Here is a 27,751-nt window from a genome sequence, read left to right as displayed (position 1 = left end):
CGAACTTTTCAATAAGGCTCTTTACCTATCTACTTTATAGATGAATTGTTAGTGAATACACTGGGGAGAGTCAGACAGAAAGAATCAATTAGTCTGATTAATGCCTACTGCCTCAGAAACAGTGACAAATAGGCCGCATACATCACTTGCTATCAGGTACAAAGTGGGCGGGGTAACTCTGAGGTTGCGAATAAACTGGGCGCCGACAAAAATGGAACAGAATAGGACTCTGTTCGAACTTGTAGAACGACATAAAGGCGTAATCACCCTGTATTATTGTTGTGGGGCTACTATGCGATATAGGCGGATGTAGAAAACATATTCCAATTCGTTGTCAGGTATGGCTGAGACATATCATTTGTCATCATCAGTTCTATATGAGAACATGCAGATTGGGCTATGGTTGCTGACCATATGAGTCTACCGTACCATAGACTACACTCAAATAAGTTTCTAGGCTACAATTTTGAATATTCTTCACCGTGAAGTCCATTTAGATGTTAATGAAAATCACTCTCATGCTTTAGACAATACGGTTACCCAACGCTGGACTATACTTTAGCGCCTTCATTCATCCGTTGCTATTGACAGTTCCAGTAGCTTTTTTCTATACCAACGATGTGTTTACGATGTGCTTCGACATTTGGCATATCGGACACATCCGTGTCGTCGATATCGCACCTATGTCCTTCCTAGCCCAATGTGTTTTTGACTTCGACACTTGTCACTGCCATAGTTAATCATCATCGTTGCAACTGTTACAGCCGCCTTCGGTAAACAGTGACGAATTCATAGTATCACCCTGTCAATCTTTACGTAAGGCTGCACAAATCTATCTCCCAGAGCTCTTCCTTAGGATGAACTACTGAACCGCCGATCAGGCGATCACAGTTCAAAGAATCGCTATGAGCCGCGGAGCTGAAGTCACAGCTCGAAAAGCAGAGTTGATTATAGTAGTATGACCCAATGGCAGCGATCCAAGCAGGCGATCTGCAATAGATAAATAATATCCTGCAATGACACCTTTCCCTTGTTGGCAGTGCAGGGTCGGCTACTCGAGGATAGCGAAGGCGCCAGGAGGTGGCACAGAGCGTAGAGCCGAAAACTGCATGGCTTCCGTCCGAAACATAAACAGGAAGAAAAATCGAATAATATAATAACGCAAAACTAACTTGAAAGCGAAGATAGACATTTCGAACGAGCAAAAACAGCGGCTTCTGTAACAACCGCAGCAGCAGCAGCGGCAGCAACAACCGAAAAATTAAACTAAACGTAAGATTCGTCCGCTTCAGACGTAGTGGCCTATTCGGAGAGGCGGGCGGTAGGACCATTACGACTTCAGTGGCCCAGACCAACTTTCCAGCAATAGACAAAATCGTGGTCACCGCCGACCCTGTCTTGGCGCCAACTGTACGAAGACCGTGGAATTGCGGTAGATCATTTAAGCGAATTTGAGCCCGAATTTGATCAGAATCTTCGGCATACACTGTTGTCTGCGGTAACATGAACACGTGGATCCGCGTTGCAGACAGGCTGCCATGACCTTCATTATGGCAACAAAGGGGAAAATAGGCCGAAAAAAGGGCCTCTCATATCGCATTTTCAAAATTTGCTTTTTCCCGGTTTCTCGGTTGATTCGTAGCTGGTTATTCTGGTGCTGGCAGATCTCCCTTTGTTGTTTTATCTCGTGTTACGTTACTCTGTGCCATTGGCGGAACCAGTACGTCATCGCTGTAAAAACGTATTCTTCTCACACAAATTTAGATACGGTAGAAAACATGGAGTCAGAAGAATATCGAAATTAACTTTGTATATAAATGGAAATGATTTATATGCGTTGTCGAATTTCGATACTAAGCTTGTCAAACACTGCTGTTGAGGAATTAAGGTAAACAATCATTGGTTTTACTTGGCTACGTAAATGAAGGTGGCTCGATATACAATTGGAGATGATCGATCATGCGTTGTACCGACTTAACTCGAGAGTGGACTTGGAAATGACCCATTCTGAGAGGCGTATTGCCCTGTACTGCTGAGCCTATGCAAAACAAGGGATGCTGCAAGATGTGACATACGCCTGATTCTTATGCTTTTTAGACCTATATAGTAAAGCAATGAGGCTTGTTTCTACTGGCCAATTGTTGCGAAACAGGGTCATACTGGCAGGCAACCTAGTCACATTTGAAACCATGTTAAGCAGAACGGTAATCAATCACGCGGACATCCTTGATACGTTATGAAACGTTATTTCGACAAAGCAATTTCAGAAAGACCTTATCGTAAGGAGTTTCGTCCAGAGCGCTTAATCGGAATCTCCCATAACTGATCCGTATGCTGACATCAGCATATCTCCACAGTTCGAGAGGGCATTATACGGCACTAGACGGGTGAAGAATTGCCATTTTTGCTCCGACCCCTACGTGTCCTAATAGGGTATATCAAAATGAGGGGCATTTTGCACTGTAACTTATACGCATTACCGATTTTTTGAGTCAACTATTAGTAACGATAAGTTTTGTTTTAACTAATAATGACTGTGGAAACATCAGATTGACCGCTAGCATGTTTGGTAACAACAAGGGTGTGTTCTGAAATGTCCTACTCTGAAGTGTTATTTTGCGCCATAAGCGCATGAGAATAACATAAATGCTGTTGAGAAATATTAATGCCGTATAATTTGCTACATGAAAACGTTAGCTACTCGGTCTTACCATTGTCCTTAAATAATATTAGGCCAGAGGACCAGTCCTTACAATTAACCAATGAGACTGTGGTTAAATATAGTTTTCAAACGGCCCTCTAAACGATAAGCCCCCCTTCTCATCGCGGCTTCGTCTGAATGGGAAGATCATTAGTCTTCAGTAGCTTTCGTGACTGGCAGAGCTGCCACTATCTAGTCCGCTCTAAACGTATCGTAATAGCGAATTCGTCCAAAGAAAACTACCGCTTACTCAAACAAGCTGAAACTGAACTAATAAAACAAAAAATAAATCCTGTATGAAAATACATTACGCAAATTAACAACAGTATAAAAATCTATTTGAAGGGAACACGCACGCGTTCCCTATGTATGAATGTAACAAATCACTTGCCAGCGGCTAAATAGGCCGCACACGAAATTCCCAATGTACGACGGGGTCCAGAGTGCGCTGGAGGGTGGGACTCCGACAATATTCGACGACTACCTTAGCAGTGAAGTCTGGTCCACGTAATGTATTAGTCCATAAACTTCTAAAAAGCTAAAATAAACAGAATGCATTAACGGCAGGCAGTATCACCTCATTTGCACTTGGTTATACGGCCATCAGTAGCGCGATGAAACGAAGCCTTTGAGAGCGACTCCACAATGCCGTTGGTATCAGTAGACCCTGACCACACATAGTCAGTCGGCTACAGAACTCACAGCAAAATGCGTTGTTTTAATGGTTTGTTTACAGTTGTTCCGCATTTGCTTAGTTTCGTAGCGAACCTTCCACTGAGGCACGAACGCAACGTGCAGATACTGCATTTAAATTCGTTTTCGTATTTCGTTGCTCGCCTTAGTTCCGCGGGACGAACCACCGGCAGAAGCACGCGTAGCTTACTTTCGGATCACGAATTTGTATAACAGCGTTGCTAATAGGGCAACGGTACGAGTCGCTAGACGGTCTCGTGAACTTTCTATACGTTTGCGTGTTGCAATAGTGAAACAGCCAAAGTCTACACAGAACGCTAACAGTCAACAACGCTGGCGCTTTGTCGAAGACTTCGCCACTAAAGGCAATCGAATGACAGCTGTACAAGGGCTTCATACACGCCCGCAGTCGTGATTCCGGCAGAATCTGCATTTTTATCTCTGTTCTCTGAACAAACCTCCCTGGACAGAACGGGCGCACACAGGATCCACCCAACTGATGACAGTGTGCCGCTACTGTTACAATACAATCATGAATTACATGGGTGGCCTGGTCGCGTCGGTACATGTGTGTGCTTCGCGCACGGACACGAACCGCCTCTACTACATGTGAATACTAACCGAAGTATCTCTCAGCTATATTCTATATGCGTTTCCGTTAAATGGATCTGAACTAATACCACTTGTATTAATCCACCGATAAGCAACTACAAATGTGCTAACAATATTATAAAGCACGGCTAGCCAATGTATTATATACGGCTTGCCGTTCCTTAGATCGTATAGGGCGTTCTGCGGGAGTTTTCTTAGCAGGCGATCGCAGTAGATTCGTCTAGCTCAAATCAACGAAGGCTAGCAGGTTTGTGTGCACGTTTTCAGTGATCGAGAGGGACCATTTGACCTGTGCCCGGCTGTGCACGATCGGGGGGAGGGGGGAGGGGGGAGGGGTATCATTAATATCAACTGCTTAGAGGTTTGTTGTTTACGTACGCATCATGGGTGCCTAGTTTTCGACTAGTGCACAGATGACTGACTGTTACGACTCTCGCCCTAGACAAGGCACCGTGAGAATGAAAAGAACGAAAGGCGGCAGAAAAAATATAATAAGAACCCGAGCCAATGGTATTAACAATAATGATAAGTACAATTTTTATTATCATTGTAGTAATCTGCGGCAACAACAGCAAGAACCGTTACGGCAAATAGATGGCCACACAGAGCAAATGAAGGGAGCACTCCGAGAGCCAACTGCTGAAATGAAAAACCGCTCATTAATCATCAGACAGATCAGCAGCAGACGAATTTGCAGACGTACTCTTGTGCCCTTCAGCTCGCTGACTGGACCTGTCGCCGTACGAACGAAGACTAGTCCGTGTTGATTAACCCTGTGGCTTTTTTGTGTATATATATATGTCACGCAGTCGGCGCGAGACGAAATGAGCGAGCTACAAAACAACTTTTCGTTGGCAGTTCGTGCCAACGGCTCTTCAAAAATGGAAGGGACCGTTGCGGTTCGTCAAAACTTCAACCAGTCGCCACTGTACGTAACGCGTGCGCTGAATAACTTTCAGACTAATCTGTGCCGGTGTTTCCGAATATCAAGGCGGGGATAAAGTCGGATACATCGGGTTAAGCATGCCGTTTGCAAAGCTAATTGAAGATGGGGTAATAAAGGATGACAATAGAGGTTAAGGGTATCAGTTTCATTGAGGACGCTCAGATATGTCTCTTCAATCTTGGCACTGTTTCTCAGACCGGTTCGCATGATCGCCACGACCAGCGTTTTATTCATACTGGTGATAAGGGCACTCTCCTATATCTCTTCTGTATGACTGGTCATACCCTGAGGTACGAGGTCATCGCATGAAGCTGACGGCATACCACTTTATTGCAGTTGGCTGTAAATGATGATTCCAGGAAGGGACAAACTATATTTTAAGAACATCCCAAATGATACAATATCGTGGAGGATTACATAGCTATTTTATAACGACGGGCATATAATCTGACGCCATTGGTAATCAAAACTCGTACAAACTTCGAATACTTCTTCAGGCGACGAGCTAATGTAACAGTGTGTTCCTACATCCAGCAGCATTTGCTTGTGTTAAAAAATAACTCTAAATCGCTTAGCAAAAAAACAAAGGGTACAGACCCAGATCAAATCAGCCGCCCACATTCTACCGAGGATTTTGGGATCGTCGTGAACTTGATAAGTTTACTCACTGTATAAAATGGGCACAAATATTTGCTGACTAATAAAAATAAGATACGAAGCGAAATTAATAAACATTCGTACCAGCAAGCCACAAACCAACGACGCATAGTGGCTTTGGTTTGTATTTTTGTGTATATACGTACGCGCATATACATACTCGACATGTCGACAATTCCGTACACAATCAACGAAAAGCCCTCTTCAGATTTTCTCCGAACGGAAGAACTGATTTACCCCGCATCCCTCCACAGTCCGCTGTCTTCCATCGGCAGTGCGCTAGCCAAGCCAGCCGACTCTCTAAGCGTTCAGCGACCGGTAACGACTATCGACCAAAAAATTACTCCACCACCAAAGATTAACAGGATCAGCATCAAGAAGCATAGTTCGATGTCTAACGAACATACAACATGTTGTATTATGCTCAATGAACACTTCGAGCGCCACGTAGCTGCTCATCATAGTTTACATCGGGGTCGCGTAATTTCGTCATTAATGTAATGCAATTTTTTGGTGAGATTTAGCGTGAGGTAACGACCGATTCCGATACTCGTAAGCTGATTGAGGCAATTGACGTCGTGATCGTTGTCGTTGTTATTGTTTTTGGAATTTTTCTTTGCTTTTTCCCCCTGCCTTTTAGCCCCGATCCTCCGACCCCATCATTTGTCTGCTTGTACCTTTACCACGAAGCCCGTCCGTCCGCCCGCCCGTCCCATGACCGTGTCATGGTATTAGACAGAGTACAACGACGGACAGCGAGGCTTATAGCGTTTTTCGCGGCCGGCACCCCCAATGCTGATGCTGCCAAAGTTGCAGCTGTTCGCAATTGAGTTCGTGGCACTGATGCTATGCATATGTTCCCTCCACTCCACGATTCATTTGTCCGCTGTGTAGTGTTAGACCGAAGATGAGTACATCTCGTCATCCGTAATAGCTGATAGATAGATTACTGGGAAGGTGGAGAAGCGTTTTTGTTGCGCATGCATGGTTGCAGACGCTTTCGACTGCTCCAGTCGCTCGCGTCGCTGCTGTTGCTATGGCTAGTTGATGTTTTGGTCTTCTTGTAAAACGTTTCTCGCTCGCTGATGCCCGCTGACTGACTGTGGTTCTGGCTTTTACATAGATAGCCTGCCCTATCGAGGATGGTTCTGAGGCTCTGATGCTGGATGGAAGCGCCAGCGGTAGCCGAACGGTAATAGTCGGCCGGGTCTATGGTAAGCTCGCGCCACGAGCACGAAAGGACCAAGCGCACCGCGAACTGTTCAAGCACGTCATCCGCTAGCCGTGCTCCTGATCGCTGCTGTGGTTTAAGGCTGCTAGCGTTGCCGCTAAAGGTTTCGTATAGCGACGTCGCGAGGCTTCAGCATCGCAGGGATTGAGTGACTCAGTACGACGCAACAGCGGCTGTGGCAGCGGATCAGTGCGCGTTTGTGGTGCTGCCATAAAATTATTAGACGCAGATCAATCTCGGTGAGCGATTGGCCTGCCTCTCGGGAACGAGTAACAAACGCGTTGCAGCTAGCAAGCTACAGTTGATAGCTATGGCAGAGCAAACAGGAAGAGTAACCAGTTATAGACGAATGGCGGTAAGGGAAAGCCAAGCCGTTCCGTTGGCTTCTGGTTCATCCTTCTCGGGTGCGCGGATCAAAAAGTGCCCATAAAAACGGCAGGGAGAAAAACGGTTTTCTTCAAAGTCTGCCCAGAGTCAGCTATGGTCAACCGAAGGACAAATACATGGAAGGGTTGCACAAACCCGTCATATCGCCATAACAAGATTAGAGTCCGGGAATAATAATGGCGAGAAGTAATATATGATACGAAACAGAACTAATGAATCTCATTGCTCGGGCTTTGAACGAACTCACGGAAATATAAACGGGTGCGTTACCCGTACCCTTCCTTTCTCAGTCGTTGCATTTTCGTCACAGGTCCGTATAATTTGAGCGAACTTCTTTTCGTTTATCGCTCGTCTTCCGTGTGCGGATTATATTTAATTTACATAATAAAATTCTACGAGTTTTGCATCTGGTACTTGAGTCGTTAGACATGCTGAAAAAAAAACTGGCGGGAACCACGTATGGATGCTTGGATTCAAACCACGTAGTGGCTTGTGGGTTCAGAAGTAGAGACACGGTCAGGCGAAGGTCAGTACAAAACGTGATGGCCACGTTTTGTCATGAAGTAAAGAGATAAGAAAAATTATGGGTTTATTTTAAATCGGTTTTGCATTTGTGCTGAATTCGGATATATGTTATTATGTAGACTACTGTGCGTTGGCCTCTGCAACCCCTTCAATGGTGCTAACTTTAACGAAAAGATATAGAAATTACTTGGCACAATTTTCTGCCAAGGAATACGGTGTTGTCAGAAAATAATTTATTTAATGTAGTATAATTATTTTAAAATATTTAAAAAAAATCGCTTCAATTACGGCTTCAAAAAATGTCAATATCTTCTCGATCATTCGATATATGTTTATTTTTTCCTTGTACGAACGGGTGAAATGTGCTAAATAAGTTAATTTTACGCTAGTTACAAGCTCTTATGGTGTTTTGGAGGTTACTTTTTCTGATTTTGGTAGGAACGGAAGTTGAACGAGATTAAACCCGTTACCTTAATTAGTAGTGACGTATTAATAGAAATAGCATGAATATCCCTAATGGCCAAAATAACTTACGTTAGTGCAAACAGGGATAATGGTCATTAACTATGCAACAAAACCAATTATTTAAGTGCTGGTTTGAAGCAGCAGTCAACTAAATCGACAAGATGAAAAAATTCGGTTATTATTACCTCACTTGCAAGACGGCCGTATCCCATACGCAAATTAGAAGTGGAACAGGGAAAGGGGTACCTAGAGGAGCGGTAGACAGATTCTAGAAGGAGAAACAAAAATTAGCATCAAGTTTAATCAACATGTCGGCCTCAGTGGAACTAGTCACACCATAAAGAGCCGACGAAACAGGCTCCAGAATATGACGTCCTTTAACGTTACAGCAGGCAGAACATTATGATCGACCTCGAGTAACTGCGTACGGTATTTTGTAGCGCGGCCTAATTTAGTCTAGTAAGTTTGCCTGTCTCCGTTCGTTAGTTATGTAGTATTAGGAGAAGATACAGACCTGAAAACGTGCGATCTGCGTCGTACGGTTCCAATCTGATGGAGTTCAGAAACGAAAGGACGTTCAAGAGGTATAAAAGAAACGGAACAGGGTCCTATATTTAGATTCTACGGCAGAATGTCGCGGGTAAACATAATAACAATAATAATAATAATAATGAAATATAAAACGTGCCTCTCGGTTTCCCCCTGGCGTGTTGTAGCATATAACACAAAGTACAGGTGCGGAACGGTTTGTGCTAGCAAAAATCTGCCTATAAGTCTACTAGTTAGAAGCTCGTAGATGCACGAGTAATGGAGGGACAGTGTACTATCCTTTCAATAGAAACATACCAGCGGCGACCACCTGAGTTGGTAACGTATTAAAGAACCAAAATGGAGGCGGCTAAACATTCGGCCGGTATAACGTAACAGCATTAGAATATCAGAGTAGATAGGCATGACAATAATACCTAATACTAAGTACTACATCTGAGAAACGTACGTACCAACACATTACGTATAGCACTATTCAGGAGGTGTTTCCTTCCCTAAATACTAGTAAATACTAGTATACTTGAGTGGTTGTCGTGATATAATTAGAAATTGTAAAAGTGGTCAACTTGGCCGTTGAAACCCACTGAACACAATCAACTAAACATTGAAAACTAAGGAAAACTCAGATAGACACATACATGCCAATATCATATTTTATAAACTTCAGAGTAACAGACCACTTTCCTCACAATGCTCTCCTATAACGATGACATAAAGTGGTTACATGATACGTTCATATGTCTTAATATTGTAAGGCTGTTAGTAACTCTTAATTGGGCCTTTTCTGCTGGCCGATCCATTTATTCAAACGGTGGATCTGGTATATCTGCGCGGAGTTTCTAACTAATATCATCGTAGCACCTGTCTTTTTTTGCGCTTTTTTCTTCAGCCACTTCTTCCCTGTTTTTTTCATTCCATTTGAGGCTCTAAATAGGCTAACAAGAGGATCATTTCTACCTTCACTTACACATAGAAGTCCATAACGAAACCCAAGCTAAATCCAGCTGGCACCGTTATCATCCACCTATCCAATATTAAGGAACATTCAGCTCGTTGGCAAAGGTACGTACGCGACTTATTCAAGAACTCCGCTTCAAACTGCCAGAGTTGTTTCACCAGTCCAGCTTCCTCCGCCTTCTTTTCCATAGGTCCCTCCTGAATAAATCTTTGTTTTTTGTCTTCTTCCACACACACATTAGTTCCTTTGTTTCGACTGACTCCCATCCAGGGACGAACAACTAACGGCTTCGTCTTTACCGTCTCGTTGTCTCTGACCTCTTTTATCAGCTTTTCCTTTTTTACCGTCCCACTCGTCGGCCTTTCATTATGAAGGATGTGGCTGGCTAGAACAAATCAGCTGGGAGTGCCGTCTCTCTACCGCAGCTTCTTTCCGCAACCGCCCAATCCGTCCGACCCAACAGCAAATGGAGTTCAGTGGGGAGCCAAGTACGCGAGTTGCTGTTGGCTCTGGTAACAGATCCTTTGCTGATGTGCTTGTTCCAACTGCGGTGTGCGTACATTTGCGGTATTCCATTTCTCTCTCTCTCTCTCTCTCTCTCTCTCTTCCTCTCTTTCACATACGCACACTTCCGTCTATCTCTTTATATCCATGTGTACGTGTTTAAAGCGAGAAAGAGTGCCAGCCAGCATCGCAACGACGAAACCAACTATTACTACAATGAAACTACTACTGAGGACGAGAAAGTGGCCATTGGAAGAGCATTTAAGGGCAACAGAATACATGTTAGAAAAACGGTACTAGCATAGAACAACGGTAACATAAAGAAGCAGCGACAGGCCGCACCCTGAAAATTTTGAAATGCAGACGTCAGCGGAAGACAAAGGGAGGCGGTGGCGGGGCTGGCTAAAGAGGTAAAGACGATATCCTATTTTGTAGTGTGGGTTCTCACCATCGCTGACACTCTCGGCAACCCTGTTTTCTACTACTGTTAAGCATGTTAAGCACCCTTTCGGTAGGCGGAGGGAGGAAGGAAAATTATCTGCTCTCGTTTACGGCGTCTTTGAGAGCTAGGCTTCTCGAAGCTGACCAGTCGAGACTGATACGGGAAGGCTCATTTACGCAGTGAGAAAAAGAAGCATTACATCGAAAGGGAATCGAAGCGCGGTTTGGAGAAGAGATCTAGGACCTGAGGGATGTGTAGGCCAAGCAGAAGCTTGTAAGAGGAGTTCAAATCCTATGGAAAAAATGAAGAGAACTTGTTTAGGTTGTAAGCACTAAAACAAAGATCGGGCAAGGCGGATCTTGCGGCGGTGGAAAGTTCACCCAACCTAGCAAGCTCGTTTAGCCTCGTTTGTAACCTTCAAGCCAAATTTATGACAGGGAATAGGACGGCAGTGGGGTAAAATGGGCCTAGTTGGAGTAAAAAAAAAGAATCAGAATACCCTCCGCAACCCTTCAGCAACGTCTTTTCCCTGTTCCCACGCCCTGGCAGCTGGCGCAACGTTGCCACGCGCTGGAACGGAGAACTGTTTTCTCCTGCAACGAGCTTTCCTTTGCTTCTGCTTACTTTTTTGGCTTCACCTGATGTTACCACTGGAGGCGAACATTCGGACGAGCTCAGAGGTGCAATTGGAAGTTCCCGGAAAAAGCAGGCGAAAGAAAGCAAGAAAACGATCGTCTCGTCGTTTGATTCGGAAGCGGGCAAGTGAGAAAAAATCCGAGTCTCAATGTGCCACATCAATTGTGGACAACTGCGTAGTGCTGTGAGATAGCCTCATGCTTAAGATGGATTTGAGCAGGTAAGCTCGAAACTTTTCGATCCAAGTTGCTAGCGTGTCCAAGCGTTTTTGATTAATGGAGCGGAAGACTCAAAGAAGAAGTGCCAAGAGGTGAGCTCGGTGGGAATTTATTGCTCTCTATTTTGATTATTTTCGTAACCTTGTGTATTAACAATATGGAGCATTTATCTCAATAATCCTGAATAAAGCAGCGTAAAAATTGAAAATCGCTCTGCGGAAGGTAACAGGCAGTCTCTACAACAATATATAGGGTTTACTAGAAGTTCTTTTCTTTACGGCGCGCTGAAGTTTATTGGAAAACGAATTCGATTCGAGTTAGCGTAGCCTTGTCTCACAATAGAGCAAGCCCAACTTGCATTTCAGGGTGGGTATCAGAAACAATGTTCAATAATGACTAGCTTTTCCTTGCGAGATGGTCACGCACCACTAACACGTACAGCAGAAGTTATTGCCAATAGACGGCGGAGATCTGAGACACGAACGAACTAAGTGCAAGGCCTGACATGGCCTAAATGCAAGGCCAGCGGATAGAGTTACGGTAACAAAAGAATCAGTATTGGCCGAGGCATGTTTTGAGTTACACAGGATACGCAAAACGTGCGCATACGGTGCACAACCTTGGACGTGAATTTCAGCAGTTTCTAGTTTTAAAAAACTGCTATTCATACCATTGGTCCGTTGATGCTATCTAATAATTTTACGCGAACGCGTCCTAAAAGCACGTGTTTAATCTAATGCCTAAAACTTTTACCCCGCCACTTGGGGTCGAATGAGAAGGACATAGTGAGCTTCATAAAAGACGAGCCTACATGAAACAGTAACCGTAAGTTTCCTTTGCATGGCTGACGACTACTTCGCAGTTGATGTATGAATTTTCTTAAAAAAATGAATGAAGCATGAACTGCGAACTTTGACGGTGAAGTACTTCGAATTGTTTAAATGGTCACTGGTTATTAACGGAGTAAAATTTCGGAAGCTCTTATGTATTGTTGCTATCGCAATTCTCTCTTTTCAAAGAGACGACATTTTCCGCACGAGTGAAAATTTTTTCCAAAAGGATATTAGAATCTTTCGGCTTGGCAGGACGTCTTAGAAAAGCAAAACATGCGAACGCAGTGGCTTACTTTAAGACAATGATTAGCTTTTCTATAAAGGGCCACTATCCTTCCAATATGCTTTCTCGAAAAGAGTCCTACGGTAATGAACTCGCACTAAAACTCAGCATCTATATAGTGACCTACTACGCTTTAGGTTTGCCCTAATTAAAAGTAGAAAGCCCCTTTGACGTCGTGTAGCACAAATTTGCAGAAGTCATTTTTGGTTGCTGACACATAGCAGCCGCTTTTCGCAGTCTATTGAGGTAAAATTAATACGCAACCAGTATATCAAGTATAAACTACGACAGCCACGAATATATGTATACGCTCTCATGTCTTCTACGCTATAGAAATGAACGATGAGCGCGGAGAGGTTTGCCTGCTAGCAAAGCTTTCTTGCATTGGCTATCATAATTTGGCTATTCCTTCTGTTTCCGTTTTTAAAAATTAATTCCCAATTACGACTATAATAAGCCCTCTATGTTTTGAGTTTTCCGTCCGGCATCGTTGTTAGGCGTTCAATTAAACACTGGCTCGCAGCACGGACCCAAGACTGTCTGTCTAGCTATGTCCGGATCCAAAGCTAGACCGTAACGTGTCCTTAAGGCTAGCAGGCACAATACGTCACACAGTAACCTAACACGAGGACGACTATAAGGCCTTCGTGTACCCGACTGGCTTGTGGCAGTTTCAATGGTCGCACGATTCGATGCAGTGTAGGCCATAACGAGGCGCTTCGCCGCCAACAACGGAGAAGTCATTTTTAGATTGATGGAAAAGTGATGAAATTAGCAGACGCAATCACGTCAGCCTCAGCAATTTCAATGATTATTTTGTCAACAATAACCAGTCTCTAACATAATGGGCGATAGAGACAAAGAAGCAGTCGTCACAAGCAGTCGTAACGATGGCACAGGATACACATACGTGTATCCTGTGCCATCGTTAGTGTTTGCGTTACGTAGAAACAGTCGACCATAAACTGTGCGTAGTAGCGTTTTCAAAGGAGCGGCAGCAATGACAACAACTAAAGCAACCGATCACAGAACACTATATAAGCCTTGGATTGATCGAACAGGCCGACGTACGGTTTTGCACATAACAATGATTCACTGCGTCGTTTCGACGTATGATGATCATGATAAATAGTAGCGGCGGTAACAGCAACAAGGACGACAAAAGCGTCACAATCTGTTATGGGCACCATTAGCACGGCGGTTTAGAGGGCTTGTCAATTCGTTGTTACGTAGCTCAACTCGGCTCATAGATACCAACAACAATGCTATCGTTTATCCGCCAAATCGAACTACTATATATATATATGGGGCCAGTTTTATTGCTTTGTACCGCTTAATGTCCTGTGTTCATGTGTCAATATGTGCCATTGTGTGCATGTTTCCCACGCCAGCAGAAGCGGCAGAAAAAACATGTGACTGACCAAACAACGCTAAATAGAGACAGACGCGTCTCCCTGTGCGAGGTGACGTCTGCGCCCTGTCCATCAATGGCTAATACCTAATTGTGATACAAACTCGCGCAGTTCCGTCGAGCAGACAAGCCCCATGGTGGCGTTCTGTTAGTTCTACAAACGTCAAGCCGAACGCAATGCGAACGCGCCAGCTACCCGGTGTCGTACTGCCGCTGTTTTCATCATTTTCGCCATCATACCCCCGCTGTTTCCCACAAAGTTTGAACGCTAGTGGCAGTAACAATGGCCGCTCCACGGACAAAAGAGTCATTGCTATTAGCAGGATCTGCACCAGGATGAGTCGCACAGGCGCGGTAGTAGCAATCAGGTTACCAGGCAAAAGCCTGATACAATGATAGTAACGAGCGATTAAACGATATCGATTATCGCGCCACGTTCGGTTCACCTGTCCCGCTTTCTTGCCGCCACGATTCGAATCGAGAACACAGTATCCGTATTGCTCAGCGGACGCGACACCGAGAGAAAATACAGATAGGGAAAGAGGGAGTGGTCTCATAGCAATTGAAAGCAAATCGGCAATGGACAGATGCGGAAACGACGGCTTGATAGAGGTGTCTACGGGACTCACATCAGTCAGTTAGTCAATCGATCGCATGGAGAGCCAGTCGGCCTATGCTCGAATACTGTTGCTAAAGAAACGTTCGCCCGGTCAATTCCTCTATACCCGCTTTATTACTACCACTAACTAATACGATAAACGGATCACTCATTCAACTCGAGCAACTCGTTCTCGGTAACGTTGGCCGTAACGGCATTATTAATAGAAATCCAGCAATGTAGTACGTTTATTATCACGTTACAGGGACGTGATTGGCCGACGGGCCAAGGGCGAGGCGTATAATGACAGGCAAGCGTTATGAGATCTAAAAGATGAGCCGATATCGACGTAGCACGATAATATCGGCTGTCGGTGTCCCGTTCAGGATTTGTAATTTTGCCTTTCCGCATCTATAGCAATGTAACTGTGTAAACAATGTTTATGATTTAGTTGCCGTCAGCTCGGGTACATTGAATTATCTAGCTTCTGACGTATTTCAGAGAACGTCAGAAAGGCGCACGTTGCTTTGCAGGACTATAGAGTCAAACCGTTTCAGAAGTAAATCTCGGCTACATAAAATCTATCATTTTTAGTATTTCTATGTCAAGTTGACTACAATGCAGTATCTGATACACAACGTATGTGCTACATAAATTCTGTCTGTCAATGAAATAAATACCGTACGTCGTTCAGAAACGCTAAACATTTCTAGTAGAAAGTGTCAGGAAAAATCCGCTATATTATATCAATGCAATAGCTTTCAAACGATCATAAACCTTCGATAGCGGACGTCAAACAACAACGATCACAACAGCAAAAAACAGCATCTTGAAGGTACCACTTGATCTGCTGTGACATGAATAAATTATAGAACACCATTACCAATCAACCTTATTTCAATAAACGCGCTTGAACGACAACTGCAAGCAGACAATAATTAAAAACACATCGATTACTTATCCGTTTAACTGTGCTCGGCCGTCTGCATCTTTTTTGCTAGCAATAGCACAGCCAGCTGCTCGACAGTTAGAAGGCTTTGCATTAACATAGACGCGTCCGCTGTTACCGAGGCGAAGGACCTCGATTTCGATGGAATGGACATCGGTCAGAAGGCAAATTTTAAACATACGATTTTATTAAAGCTGTCAGTATGAAAATGTTTGTTTTTTTTTCGTGTCTGTAGCTTGTTCTCATTCGCATTGCTGTTCCTATGCATCAATGACGATACTGACTCGGTAGAGCGAAACCTTCTCATGGTGGAGCCTATTTGCCAGGCTTTTATGCGTCGGAATGAGCTGAAGTATACTGTAGCGTGCCCTGCAATGACTCCTAGATGCAGTTCTACCGCTGTATCTTTGGTACGACGGGCTTATGGCGCAAGGCAGCGCGAATTTGATAACTGTAAACGGCCGTTTACCTAAATAGAGTTAGTAGTGCCTTCTCAAGCAATAAGTGATACACTATATACGTGTTCATGTTTGCGGTACAGGAAGGACATTAGGGCTTGATTTGCGGCCATACCTGATTTCTACGCGTATAATATATTCGGGCAAGTTCTTGTGTGATGGAGCCTCTCGCACTAAACGCTAATTAATGTTTCCGTTCTAAGGGTAGGCTGCGGATTCTTCTAAATTCGCAAATCATCACATTCACTGTTTTTTTTTTTTTTTTTTTTGCTGGGTTAATTTTCTGCCTTCCGATTCTATTGTTCTACACAGGATTTTATAGAGAAGGATTTTGCGGTCGACGGCTATAGACGATTCACTCAATTAATAAATTCATCCGCACCGTGACATTTTACTGGTACAAAATGAATCCCTTGAGATCTTTCTATACTTGTTTTCTCATATACTCCTCCAGATGACTGTGTACGTTATAAAGGTATAATATTTGCTTGTACACTGTATCGAGACCCGACAAGACAATGGTCCAGATATCGATTACGTCTACTTCAATGCTGGTAAGGTAACCGCACGGGAATCATAATGCAAACAAATACTTCTAGCCATCTACATAACGCCTCTTAGCCAATGCTTTTTGAGTGGTCGTCCAAGGATAACGACAATAACAGTGGGGCTGTTCTATATTATCAAGCGTTACCCATATACACAAGTGTGCCTTATATCAACAAGCCACACATACACACTCCCGGTCGAACAGGTTTACATACTTTACCGTTAGCACACGACACCGTCTGACCACTACGCCAATCGCGTAACCGGTATTCTATTGGTATCGAGTTGGGTTCGCATTCTGGGTCACGGGAACAGGGTCGAGTTTGCTAATACTTCCATTCACATCGCATATATTTTTCCGCCATCGCCGCCTTTATCAGCTATCATACAATTCCATTCTAGCGTTTCCCAGAATTCGACTGCTATATATTACATCCAATTACCGTTCGTTCTCCTTGCTCTCTCAGAATTACTACTACTAGTAGTACTAGGAGCTGCCTGAGTGCCGCCGGCATGCCACCAAGATGACCGGCGTCGGACGCTGAGAGCCAATTGCAATTCTAGTTCTACTAAAAAGGGTCAAAATCGTCTAATGAAATTCGCTTGCTCAACGTCGTTGTATATGTCGGCTGGAAATAAACGCCTAGACGCGATATTCAAGCTTTTTTTTATTCCCTCAGACATCATGAATGCTGGCAAGATTGTCCGTGTGCTTCAGAGGCTGAAAAGAGGCCAATACGAGATCTATGACAAATGACACCGCGTCTACCAGCTCCGCTTCAAACTGCCGAGCCAAGCGACCCTGAAAGCTTGCTTGCTTACTTGTCTCGTTGTTGACCACAGTAGTTAAACGCCAATATCTCGTAACCATGGTATATTTTTTTCTGACGAAGTCCTTCGATAGACCGGCTCTCGCCAGAACATTGAAGTTTCAAGTTTTGGAGAATCATACGTATCCTTTTCTCTTGAGGGATCGTGATCGTCCCGCGTTGTAGCTCTACGCGTTTGGACGGCAGCGTACTGCGCTAGTCCTTCGGTAATAGAGACAAACCGGTCTAAACAAGCCCGCAAGAGCTAAATGTGCTGCAGATCACAATCTGATCTTCCGCTGGTGCCGATAGGGATACAGCGATTGAACGGGTTAGTGGGGTCCAAACCGTTGCTGGGAATTGCTGAACAAGATTGTAAGGCGTAAAGCATATCCTATCCAAGAGGCTGTTCGACGTGTCCCTAATCTAGCCCGAACCTTTGCTCAGGCTGTTTTGACAGAGGAAACGGGCGGCTGTACTTTTTGCTCTTCGAGCTCACCAGTGCCCGTTTGCTTGGCTTTCTCTTCCTAGTCTTCTCTGCATCGTTCTGTCTCTGGTCAGCAACAACAAAGGACGCTGCATCGAAGAGCAGAGCCAAATCGGACCTCAGGAACTAAGCCTGGGGCGAGCAATCTGATTTCGATAATCTTGTCTTTGCCTGGCCGAGCAACGAAGTTAGCCAAGGCCTTAAAGTTTCGAAACGATAGCCTTGAAAGCCGGACCCAACCGATTGGTTGGTTGCACGACTCTAATTCTCCTCACACAACGTACCACTATGGTTCAGATAGGCCTGCGCTACGGGACGTTAGCCGCAGGCCGCATCTAGACAGCCATACAGCCAAGGAATCATTGGCTAACGATGCTCAAGCTCCCTCTTCCTGACTGACGTTATCGGTCATGACGATACGACGTCGGTCGATGATGACCTGAATAACATGAAAGTACACGCCCATGAGCATGCGCTTTCTCCTAGACCTTTCTTTGTCTAGACGTCTCGCTTTGAATCTCGTACGGAACATCATCGTAAAGATAGTGTTATTGAGTGTTAATAACTCTGTGCCTGTTTGTACGAGGGCCAGAAGTACAGGCATCAAGCAGCTTTGCGAAATCACCAGCAGAGTCCGGAAAGCAGAGCAGAAATGGTACGTGGAATGGTATAGCGGTCTCCGCTCTCCTACTTCTATCGAATTAAGGAGTCGAACGTTGCTTTCTGTTCGTTTTTCCCTTTCCAGTCCTCCAATTCCTTACAAAGGTTCGGAGCTCTACGAAACTTGACTCGCGAGATTCCTCCATTGGTTGTCTACCTTGCGTTTTCTTGTTCAGTCCAAACAAAGTTGTCCCAAGTTCTCGACTGATGTTGATGAGAGGTAGTTTTCCACAGCAAACATGAGGATGGTCTTCTTTCGATTAGAAGAAACGTCGGCAGAGTTGAAGGCTTCTTTACTCTCTCTAGTCTACAAGGTCACTATAAAACGACTATGGACCTCATCCCATACAGACATATCATCATCATATAGGACGCTTTCTGCGATCGTTGCTTCAAACAATTCATTGGGTAATATTATTATACTGACTCGAAAAGCAGACAGACACGCTAAAGAGACGGATACAGGATAGGCGGTTTTTGGTATCGAGTCACAAGGAATTCTCATGTTTACGAATACTTCCCATTGGAGTTTTATTCCATCATAACTATTCCCGTTTGTTTTTCATGATCGACTGGTTCTAACCAGTAGATTACAGTTAGGGGGAATACCCTCGCCAAAATAACGGTAACATTAGCGAAATCATACGTTTAATATCCAGTCACCTTTGTTAGAACGTATTTATATACTGCTGTACACGCTGAACAGTTGTGCATGCTCATGCAATTGTTAAGCTGTTACTAACGGCACTTTAGGGCTCGCCTATCTTTATATTATCTGCAGACCCATCTAGGACGTATGTCCAACAACGATAACAATGAAAATCAATTGTGTGAATGAATCGTCGTGATCACCTTGATTATCTTTTGATACGTTGTGGAACGGCATAGCTTATGGACAATAGTGTGCTTGACGTTATTCTGTTTGCTGGGTTGGACACCATCGATGACAGTGAGCGTCGACCCACTGGTCTACTGCGCTGCCAGCCCAAGTCATACTGGCATAAATAAAATAATAAGTCAGACCTCTGCGACTAGGACCACAAATTCACACAGACCCAAATCATAATGCTCCCACATATCGACCGTAGGTGACGAAACGAACGACTACAGAAATTGCCGTTATTATATGTCTGTCGGCTCGGGAACCAAACAAAATGAAGCCGACAACCCTCGAACGAAATTGTGACTGGATGCGTCATGACCAGTCGCTGCTTTTCTATACAGCCTGCCACTTGCTACTACAAAGATGACCGTTCTGATCGTACAATGATAACGAAGAAGTTGATGAAGAAAGGGGACGATCATATTTTGGTTTACGAAACTACAACGCCGCTAGTGTTCGGGTCCAATGTTCACATATAAGCGATGCTTACAACTATTACCTCAGAAATTTCATTTGTTCGTGTGTGCGACCTATCCGTGGTGTATATTCAACTCTTTGTCTCTATCTCGTTCGCTGTTCTTTTCGAACCCATTTTTTCATTCTTGATATTTTTACCTCGGCAATCCGGTTGAACTTCAGTGAACATCCATTGATTGCTCAGTGGGCTATGTGTCTGCTTGGAAATGAAGTACTAACCTTATAAGGCGATGCGGCGTAAACGAAGTCACCGTGGATGCTTAACATCATGTCGGCGAGGATTGAATGGGGATGATCTACTTCGACCTCCTCGAACTCTTCTCCGATGCCCTCCGCTGATAGTAAGACCTGCAACGTTAGAAGTGAGGTCACTTCTTAGATTGTGCTATTCAAGTAATAAAGGATCACACGACCGTCGGTAAACAATAAACATTTATGTCGCGTAACAGCTGGTATAATTTACAAATTACCATCTGGTTGGGTGTAGTCAAATCTTCACTGCCTCCAAATGCTAACTTTTTTTTTCGTAGAAATATATTTATCTACCGCAAAAATAAGAGTAACTATGCGTGCATCTACTTTGTATTTTTGATCTCCTGTCATCGTTTTGTTACTTGTTAACAAAGCTAATGAGAAGAAAAGGCAACTTTACATGAGCTTTGCTACCAGTGTGCACAGAGCGAAACGTGCACTTGTTCTCAGTTCCCGCTTTCACCTGCTGTCGCGTATCTGCTATTCCGCCATCTTCCATCCATTATACTACTCGATGCCCTGTGCCCCTACCTAAAGTCTGCTTAAAATTTTTCTTCAAACAGAAGTTGATTACATGGTTTGTCGCTCCAAAATAAATAAGTCTAGTAATCGGACTAGTACATCACCTTCGTTCATACAACCTCTGCTTCCTTTGTACTTTTTTCGTTCCTGTGAGCAGCTTCTGATCTGTCATACGTGAGAACGAAAGATACAGAAAGGACCGTGAATCACACACTTTATTCCGGCAAGCTTTCTGCCATCATCACGACCAAATGCCAAGCATCAGCTCCTCTTTGCTGCCCCTCAAAATCCTCGCCTTTAGGACCTTGATATGCCCAATCTTGCTCATGAGTGCCCGGGCTTTGGAATCTATTCAGTTTCGCCTCTACCATTCTGAACTTCTTGTCCGGTTGCCCGGACTCACTTTCTTTCTATTTTTCCTTTGTGTGCTCTCTCTCTCTTGCTCCCGCATCCCTCTTTCGCTCTTTCTGTCTATCACTTCTATCTCTGCACTTTCCGAGACTTAGAACGCTGTGTTGTCGACGACAAGGAAACCTTGCGAGATTCCCGTTTCCTGCGGGCCGTATCTAACCTGGCACCGGGTCCCCCGGCAACCGGTTGCCATCGCTGACTCCTTGTTCCCACCTAGCAACGGTGTGCTATGTAAAACACCTTCATCGCCATATCAAAACTGGCGTCACTGCGCTATGGGCTAGCGATCGTTGTGGGTGCATTGGAGGGCCAGGAACCAGGTGAGTCAGCTGAGCAATCGTTCGTAGCTTAGAGTACACACGCAAGCCGTACATGTAGCTAACGCATTACATTAGGACAAATTGCTGGACCAGGGGCAGGCAAGTCAGCCTTGGGAGCCTTAGTTGCAAAGGGGGACAAGCGCAGGCCGGAAACGTGTGTTAAAGCTAGACACGGATCGGGAAAAGACGGCCGTTGCAAGCAGAGCGAAGATACCCTAAGGACGTCGTCCCATGTTACCCCACGTTTCCCCTGCCGTTTCCTTTCATCATAAAGCGTGCACGTAATCTTCTTTTTCCCTTGCTCACCACTGCTACTGGGGCAGCACAGCGGCTTCCGTCGTTGCTCTCCTGTGCGGAATGCTTCCTGCGTCGTTTCGGCTTTGTCGCGTCGGCGCCTTTTCATATGGCCACTCCGTGATGTAGCCTTGGGTGAAGCCAGCGTCTGCTATGGTACATATAGCGGTAAAGCCCTTGCAGGTAGGCCGTTGGGCCATTATGTACTAGCAACGTAGCTACCTTCGTCAGTGTCTTCGCCATTTTCATTGCGTCTGGGATGTTGTATAGCGCTGCGTAGCTCCCGGACGACAGCATGTTAGCGCGGGGAAAGAAGCAAGGACGAGGCGCTCAACGAAGAGCGACGTCAGAGAGCAGCAAGGAAACATGAACATAGTGAACGATAACAGTTTCTCGGTGCTCAGGAAGGCTCGGAGGTTCCGCGGGAGCGAGAGGGCGTTCCACTGATACAACAATGATGGAGAGATGTAGCCTCAGTGAAAACGTCTTAACAAAAATCATAGAACGCACGCGAAATAAGAGAGGAATTAAAACACGCGACGGAGGATCGAATATCCGCCGAAACGATCAAATGTTAGAGAAGCAGCGAAAAAAAAGAAAATAAGAAGGATAAATGAGTTTGCGGGGGGACGTTCATCAGAACGACCGTGGACATCTAACAGTGCCATATATATATCTTTTTCTTGACCTGTCATCGCGGACAGCGTTTGCTCTAGTAGCAGAATTGCGCGCTAGTAAGAAAATAAACTATAAGCAAGCAAGGACAAATTATACAGAAAAAGTAGTTTACAAAGGCCAGTGAAACACCGCTCATGAATTGATGCCTGTGACCTTGGTAACCTAAAGCTACTTGAATGTTGCCGTGAAAATGCCACCTGTTTACTGCCAGGCGCGCAGGCCATTCCGTCCAACTGTTCCCGAAGCAAAACATTGTAGGTAGAATATGCGATGTCCGCACGATTGGCTGCTTATACACCTCACATCATCCGGTAACAACAACTGAGGGTAGTTTGTTGAGTGCGCCATGGCCACATTATTCGATCGAGTGTCTATTGCAGTTTCGCGCGCTATAATTATCGTTATTGTTGCTGGTGCTTTTTTATAGGTAACTTTTTGGATTAGGTAACGATGTGACTTACGGCGTTATATGGGTCTACTATAGGTTTCGCTAATGACATGATAACTACAAAATAACTTACCAATAATTGATACGAGCGTGTGAATCTCATACATATCCCATATACAACTAGCTCTATTCTATGATCTCTAGCTATGGTCGAACGAATTCAACCAGGATTTTTACCATTACAGGTTTCTTCTCTTGGTTTTGTCCTATCGAAGATTTTCGTTCGCAGCACTATATTATGTTTAGTACTCGCGCATGTTGTAAGATTTCCTGTTTGTTTTCTATGACGCTTTGAGCGGATCGAGTCGAATAGAGTCACGTTTCAACACAACCGCCTGCCATCCATCCCCTTGCCATACACATACAGAAAACGTTCAATGGATGAAACCTTAAGTATCATTGGTTCCCCATAGCTTGTCAACACCAGCCACATTCGTGCCAGCAAAAAAAATTCGGCTACGTGGGGTCCTGCTGTGTTCAATAGCTACGTAAGCACCCAAATTCGCTTCTACACAAACAACCATATGCTATCCTATACCCAAATACACTGTCGTGAACACAGATCGACAGAACCCACCATCAGCGCTACCATCTTTTCTACCTAGTGCTATAAAACGGCGAGTTTGCTACCTGCCCAATGCTCGCTTCCGACTCCTGTTCAGCCTTGGACACCACTGACAAACGAAGATCAGACCCTCAGCCCTCGACAAGCTAGTAGTCCAAATAACGGGCTTCCGAAGCCCTTTGAACGGGCTTCGGCAGTTTTCTCTTTCTCTCTCTCTCTCTCTCTCTCTCTCTCTCTCTCGATAATCTGAAGTCCGTGCTTCAAGCAGAAAGGTACATACGGCTGATGAGCTTACCATTTGTGGCTCACTGACTGGTCAGATAGCCACGACAAACTAGAATTGATGTTCACTACTTGTAAGCAACAAGCCCCTTCTTGCCACGGCTCTAATAGGCCGATAGAAACCTAAAAGGGCTGAGCCTGTATTTGCAACAAGAGCCTGCATAGATGTGTTTAAGGGATGATGGTGTGTGCAGCTGTGTGTACAGATTTAAGAGTATTTGTTTGGCTCCGATTTCGGACCAACCGAATTAACAAACCGTCGGACGGGAAAGCGGGATGTAGGAATCGCATGGTCAAACAACCTGTGCTATGGGATAGGAATTACAGTAAAATGATATACGGTAGGGACTGAAGCCATCTCTCGCATAAAGATCGGCGGCTGAAGTACTACAGTAGCCGCATATTTAAGCTGAGATTTGGCTTGCGTGCAACGGGCATTACAAGGCTGAAGAGACGCTTATGTTATTCCTAGCTGCTTTGCAATGGCATCACTACGACTGTTAGTTAACGTTTCGTCCGGCTCTACGAAAAAGCCATTGAGTTGAGCACCGATTAAACCCTGTGGTTGCCGAAGATATACCGAATCTTAGGAAATCGGGACGGTACCCTATGGAAGGCATCCAGCGATTTCTTCCGTGGGCAAGAAAGCTATAGGGGTTCTTGTGAGGGGTTTCGAAATTGATTGAGGCAGACGACAACAGCCTGCGACAATTAGTTGTCCAGCAAACTGCAGATTCATCTGAGCCGGTGCAGTAAGACGTGCAACAGCCAGTCACGGACCGAACACGATTGGACTGGCGTGACACCAATGGAAACCATCATAATCACTAGGACGATGCCACCATCGAAGAGTAACACATGCAGCTCAACAGCCGGAGTATTAGTGGATGGCTAGGTAGGATAGAGGCACACAGAGCGCTTCGTTGCTGCGCCTACCAAGTAGCCATACAAAAGGGGGTTGCAGAAGATTGTGAACAGCGAACGATCAATAGCAGAATCAGTAAAAGCCCGATGAACTTAGGTTCGTAACGACAGGCTTTATAAGGTGGAGTAAGTTGGGAGCCGATACGTCACGGGAAGTCGATAGGGTTGTCTACCATTGTTAACCTGTCCCATAGGCGTTCTTAGGTCTGAAGTCTAGATTATTTACTTTCTCTCTGCCAATTGCCCAGTAGGCATGTCAGCTGAGTTGGAGACCGTATACAAGTAGTTGTAACGTCTGTAACGTACTACTGAAACGTAGCAGCAGCAATAGTGAAATTATATTAACCTAAATTTTGTGAACTAGAAGCAAGTAAATCCAACGCGACGGAATAAGGTAAAAAGGAGAAACAAAGGAATCACATAAATCGTAGTTGGACAACACGAAAACTAGATGTACACAATCGTAGAATCAGTTGGACCTAATAGCTTACTGCTTAAAGCCGTACGGGGGATATATTATGTCTGGCTTAGATTTGGCCTTAGCACAGGTATAACAGATGATCCAGTCTGACGCGACTGAGGAAGAAAAGGCCTCGTATGCCAAAACAATGGTGAGTTCCATCTCTTTGGAGGCAAGTGGAGGCAGTCTGTGAGGTACATTTGCACGAAATCAAGATTGGTTAGGTAAAAAAAAATACAAGAACAAATAAAACCCAATAGAACCAGCTTTCGTCTAATCGAAAAGTCCTACAAAGCGGAAGAAGGCTCCCATGTGTGGGCGACATGACCAGGTGTTTGTACGGGGGTTATGAACCGTGGACATGATATGTATTGGGAAAAAAGACAACGAAGCTTGATACAGTTAATCAACTGGGTCACTGAAACAACCGACTGAGACAGAACGGCTTACGGAGGTAGTTTTTCTGATGTATTGTTCTTGTGCCATTTTTGCTCAGGGTCGATGTTGCATTACAGCTACCATTCTTCATTGTCATTTGTGTATGATTGGGTTGACGTCCCATCTTTGAAATCTCTATTTGATTTCTATTCCATTCTTCTTCGCTTTATTTCATCATAGTGCCAAGCATTACTTTCCCGTTAGTTTCGATAAAGCACCAAATGTCGTGTTTCTTCTAAAGATTCTCGCAGATTTTTTTCCTCGTCCGTCTATTCAGCCTGTTGCCCATAGTTTCATTTGGTTTTTTTAAGGAATGCATGTTGCTTTGTTATTGAACGAACAATGTTGATCAACAAGCGACAGCGCACCATTGGTATTATCGTCTTGTGCGAGAAGGATGCCAGATTGACCGCCGACATTTCCTGGCCAGCAGCGCAACTACCCGTGCTCGCGCGTTTTTTATCGCTTGAAAACACCGCGCCGTTGGCAAATACCAAACCACTTTTCACACACCCCGACAGATACAACTACACCGCTAGATGTCAACTTTCATACAGCTGAGAGACACCGTCTAGCAACCAGTTTCCCAAAAGGAAAAAGTTAGCCAACGTCATCGACAAACGCCTCTTTACGCCACATGGCGAAATGGGTAGCACTGGCCGATCACAGCAACGTTGAACAAACGAATTGAAGTTGGCCGTCAAGTCTATACGTATACGTCAGTTGAGAGCATCGGCCCCGACCCGTCTCCCATCCCCGGTTTGTTTCGTTCCACTGCAGCATCTCCTAACATGTCGACGCTACGGGGGCAAAAAATCGTCTCAACGAATCATCTAGTAAGCTCCGAAGAGACGGCAAGAGCCGTTGGCAACGTACCCGCAACCGGACCTAGAGAGCGAGGAAGCACAAAAGCTGAAAACGCCAAAGAAATAGACCGAACAGAAGAAAAGCCCCAAACAGCGGCCCCATCATCTTCATTCGAAGCATCATCTGATGAAGCCACAGAAACGTTTCTGTGTTGTTTTCTTTTCATTGTTTAGCCTATTCCACCATTTGTCCTTAACAGCTGTTTCGGCAGTGACCACTTGTTGTTGTTGTTGTTGTTGTTGTTGTTGTTATTCTTCCCAAAATGCTAGAAATACTACCACCTTTCTTAAAGACACTCACACGTAGAGGAAACAAAGTGTCAGACACGAACATTATGTACGTACAAATGTACATAACTCACTACACGCGTAATAAGACACACACACACAAAGAGGGACACGAAGGCGGATGAATGCACAATCGGCGTGTGTTTGTTCATCGTTCAAACCCCCTTTTGCTATGGGTTAGGCCAAACGGCTGTCGGAGCAGACAGAAAGGAAGCTACACGCTAGGGATGAGATGTTTCGTTCGATTGAACTGCATCTACGTCCAGTGCCCAAGCTGCGATTAAAATGACTGAAGTCATTGCCTTTTTCTTTTTTGTTAACGAGGGTTAGCCTTTTCCAAGTAATTTCCGCTTCAACTCCACTTTTGATCCATGAATCATCTGAAGTCTCTTGGATACAAACTTCAGCTGGTTTGCAGTTAGCTGGAATAAACCAGCACGTTATATTAAGGAATGTTGAGTCACACGATGACCGGCGGCACCATATAGGACTTGAATATAGCAATGATAGCCGATAGAAAGTAAGTTTGACAGTAGCTAACTTGAGCTATCAGCCGCCAGCGGTGCTGGTCAATAGGAGCAAACAATCACCAGCTATTCCGTACGGATGCCACCGTATGAAGCTGTTGCCAGTTGTGTACAACGTTGGCAACATTGGCTATAGCATCGGTAATGCCGTCATCGGCACCACTACTAACAACGGTACAGAAGCCTCCAAGCTATTGGGGAGAACCAGGGGGCGCCGCCAACGACTGCATTGCTAACCAGATATGGATATACATAAATACTTGCTGAGACAGCTAGCCGGACACGCAACTTAGTCGGTAGCTCTTGCGTTCTACTGTGTGCCTTTTGCTCGGCTAGCAACGCTTGGTTCTATTTGGCTTCTTCTATTTAATGGCGAGCACAGTTCGCCTAGTCGATCGGTAGACTCCCGGGTAAACGAAAAACCTATACTGCCTTCTTGTCATATTGACGCGATACAACAGCGCATCGCGTTAACTTACGCGACGGAAACGACAAAACAGCAGACAGCAAAGACGGCTAGGGATCTCGTACAACAATAGAATCAACAATATAACT

The 27,751-nt window shown here is 44.7% G+C and overlaps 1 protein-coding gene across 7 annotated transcripts in view; it reads right to left on the bottom strand.

Annotated features, from left to right (window-relative positions):
- PlexB (plexin B) overlaps nucleotides 1-27,751 on the bottom strand; it is a 182,436-nt gene that overhangs the window by 38,604 nt on the left and 116,081 nt on the right. For all 7 annotated transcript variants that reach the window (XM_022790090.2, XM_022790091.2, XM_022790092.2 and 4 more), the window contains one exon: nucleotides 20,141-20,269. In XM_022790090.2, coding sequence (XP_022645825.1) covers nucleotides 20,141-20,269 — 129 coding nt within the window. The remainder of the gene's footprint in view (nucleotides 1-20,140; nucleotides 20,270-27,751) is intronic.

This window comes from Varroa destructor, unplaced genomic scaffold, assembly GCF_002443255.2.
Source record: "Varroa destructor unplaced genomic scaffold, Vdes_3.0 BEIS01000002.1, whole genome shotgun sequence".
NCBI classification, from domain to species: domain Eukaryota; kingdom Metazoa; phylum Arthropoda; class Arachnida; order Mesostigmata; family Varroidae; genus Varroa; species Varroa destructor.
The sequence above is the reverse complement of the archived record's forward strand: the minus strand, read 5'-3'. Positions and strand labels throughout refer to the sequence as shown.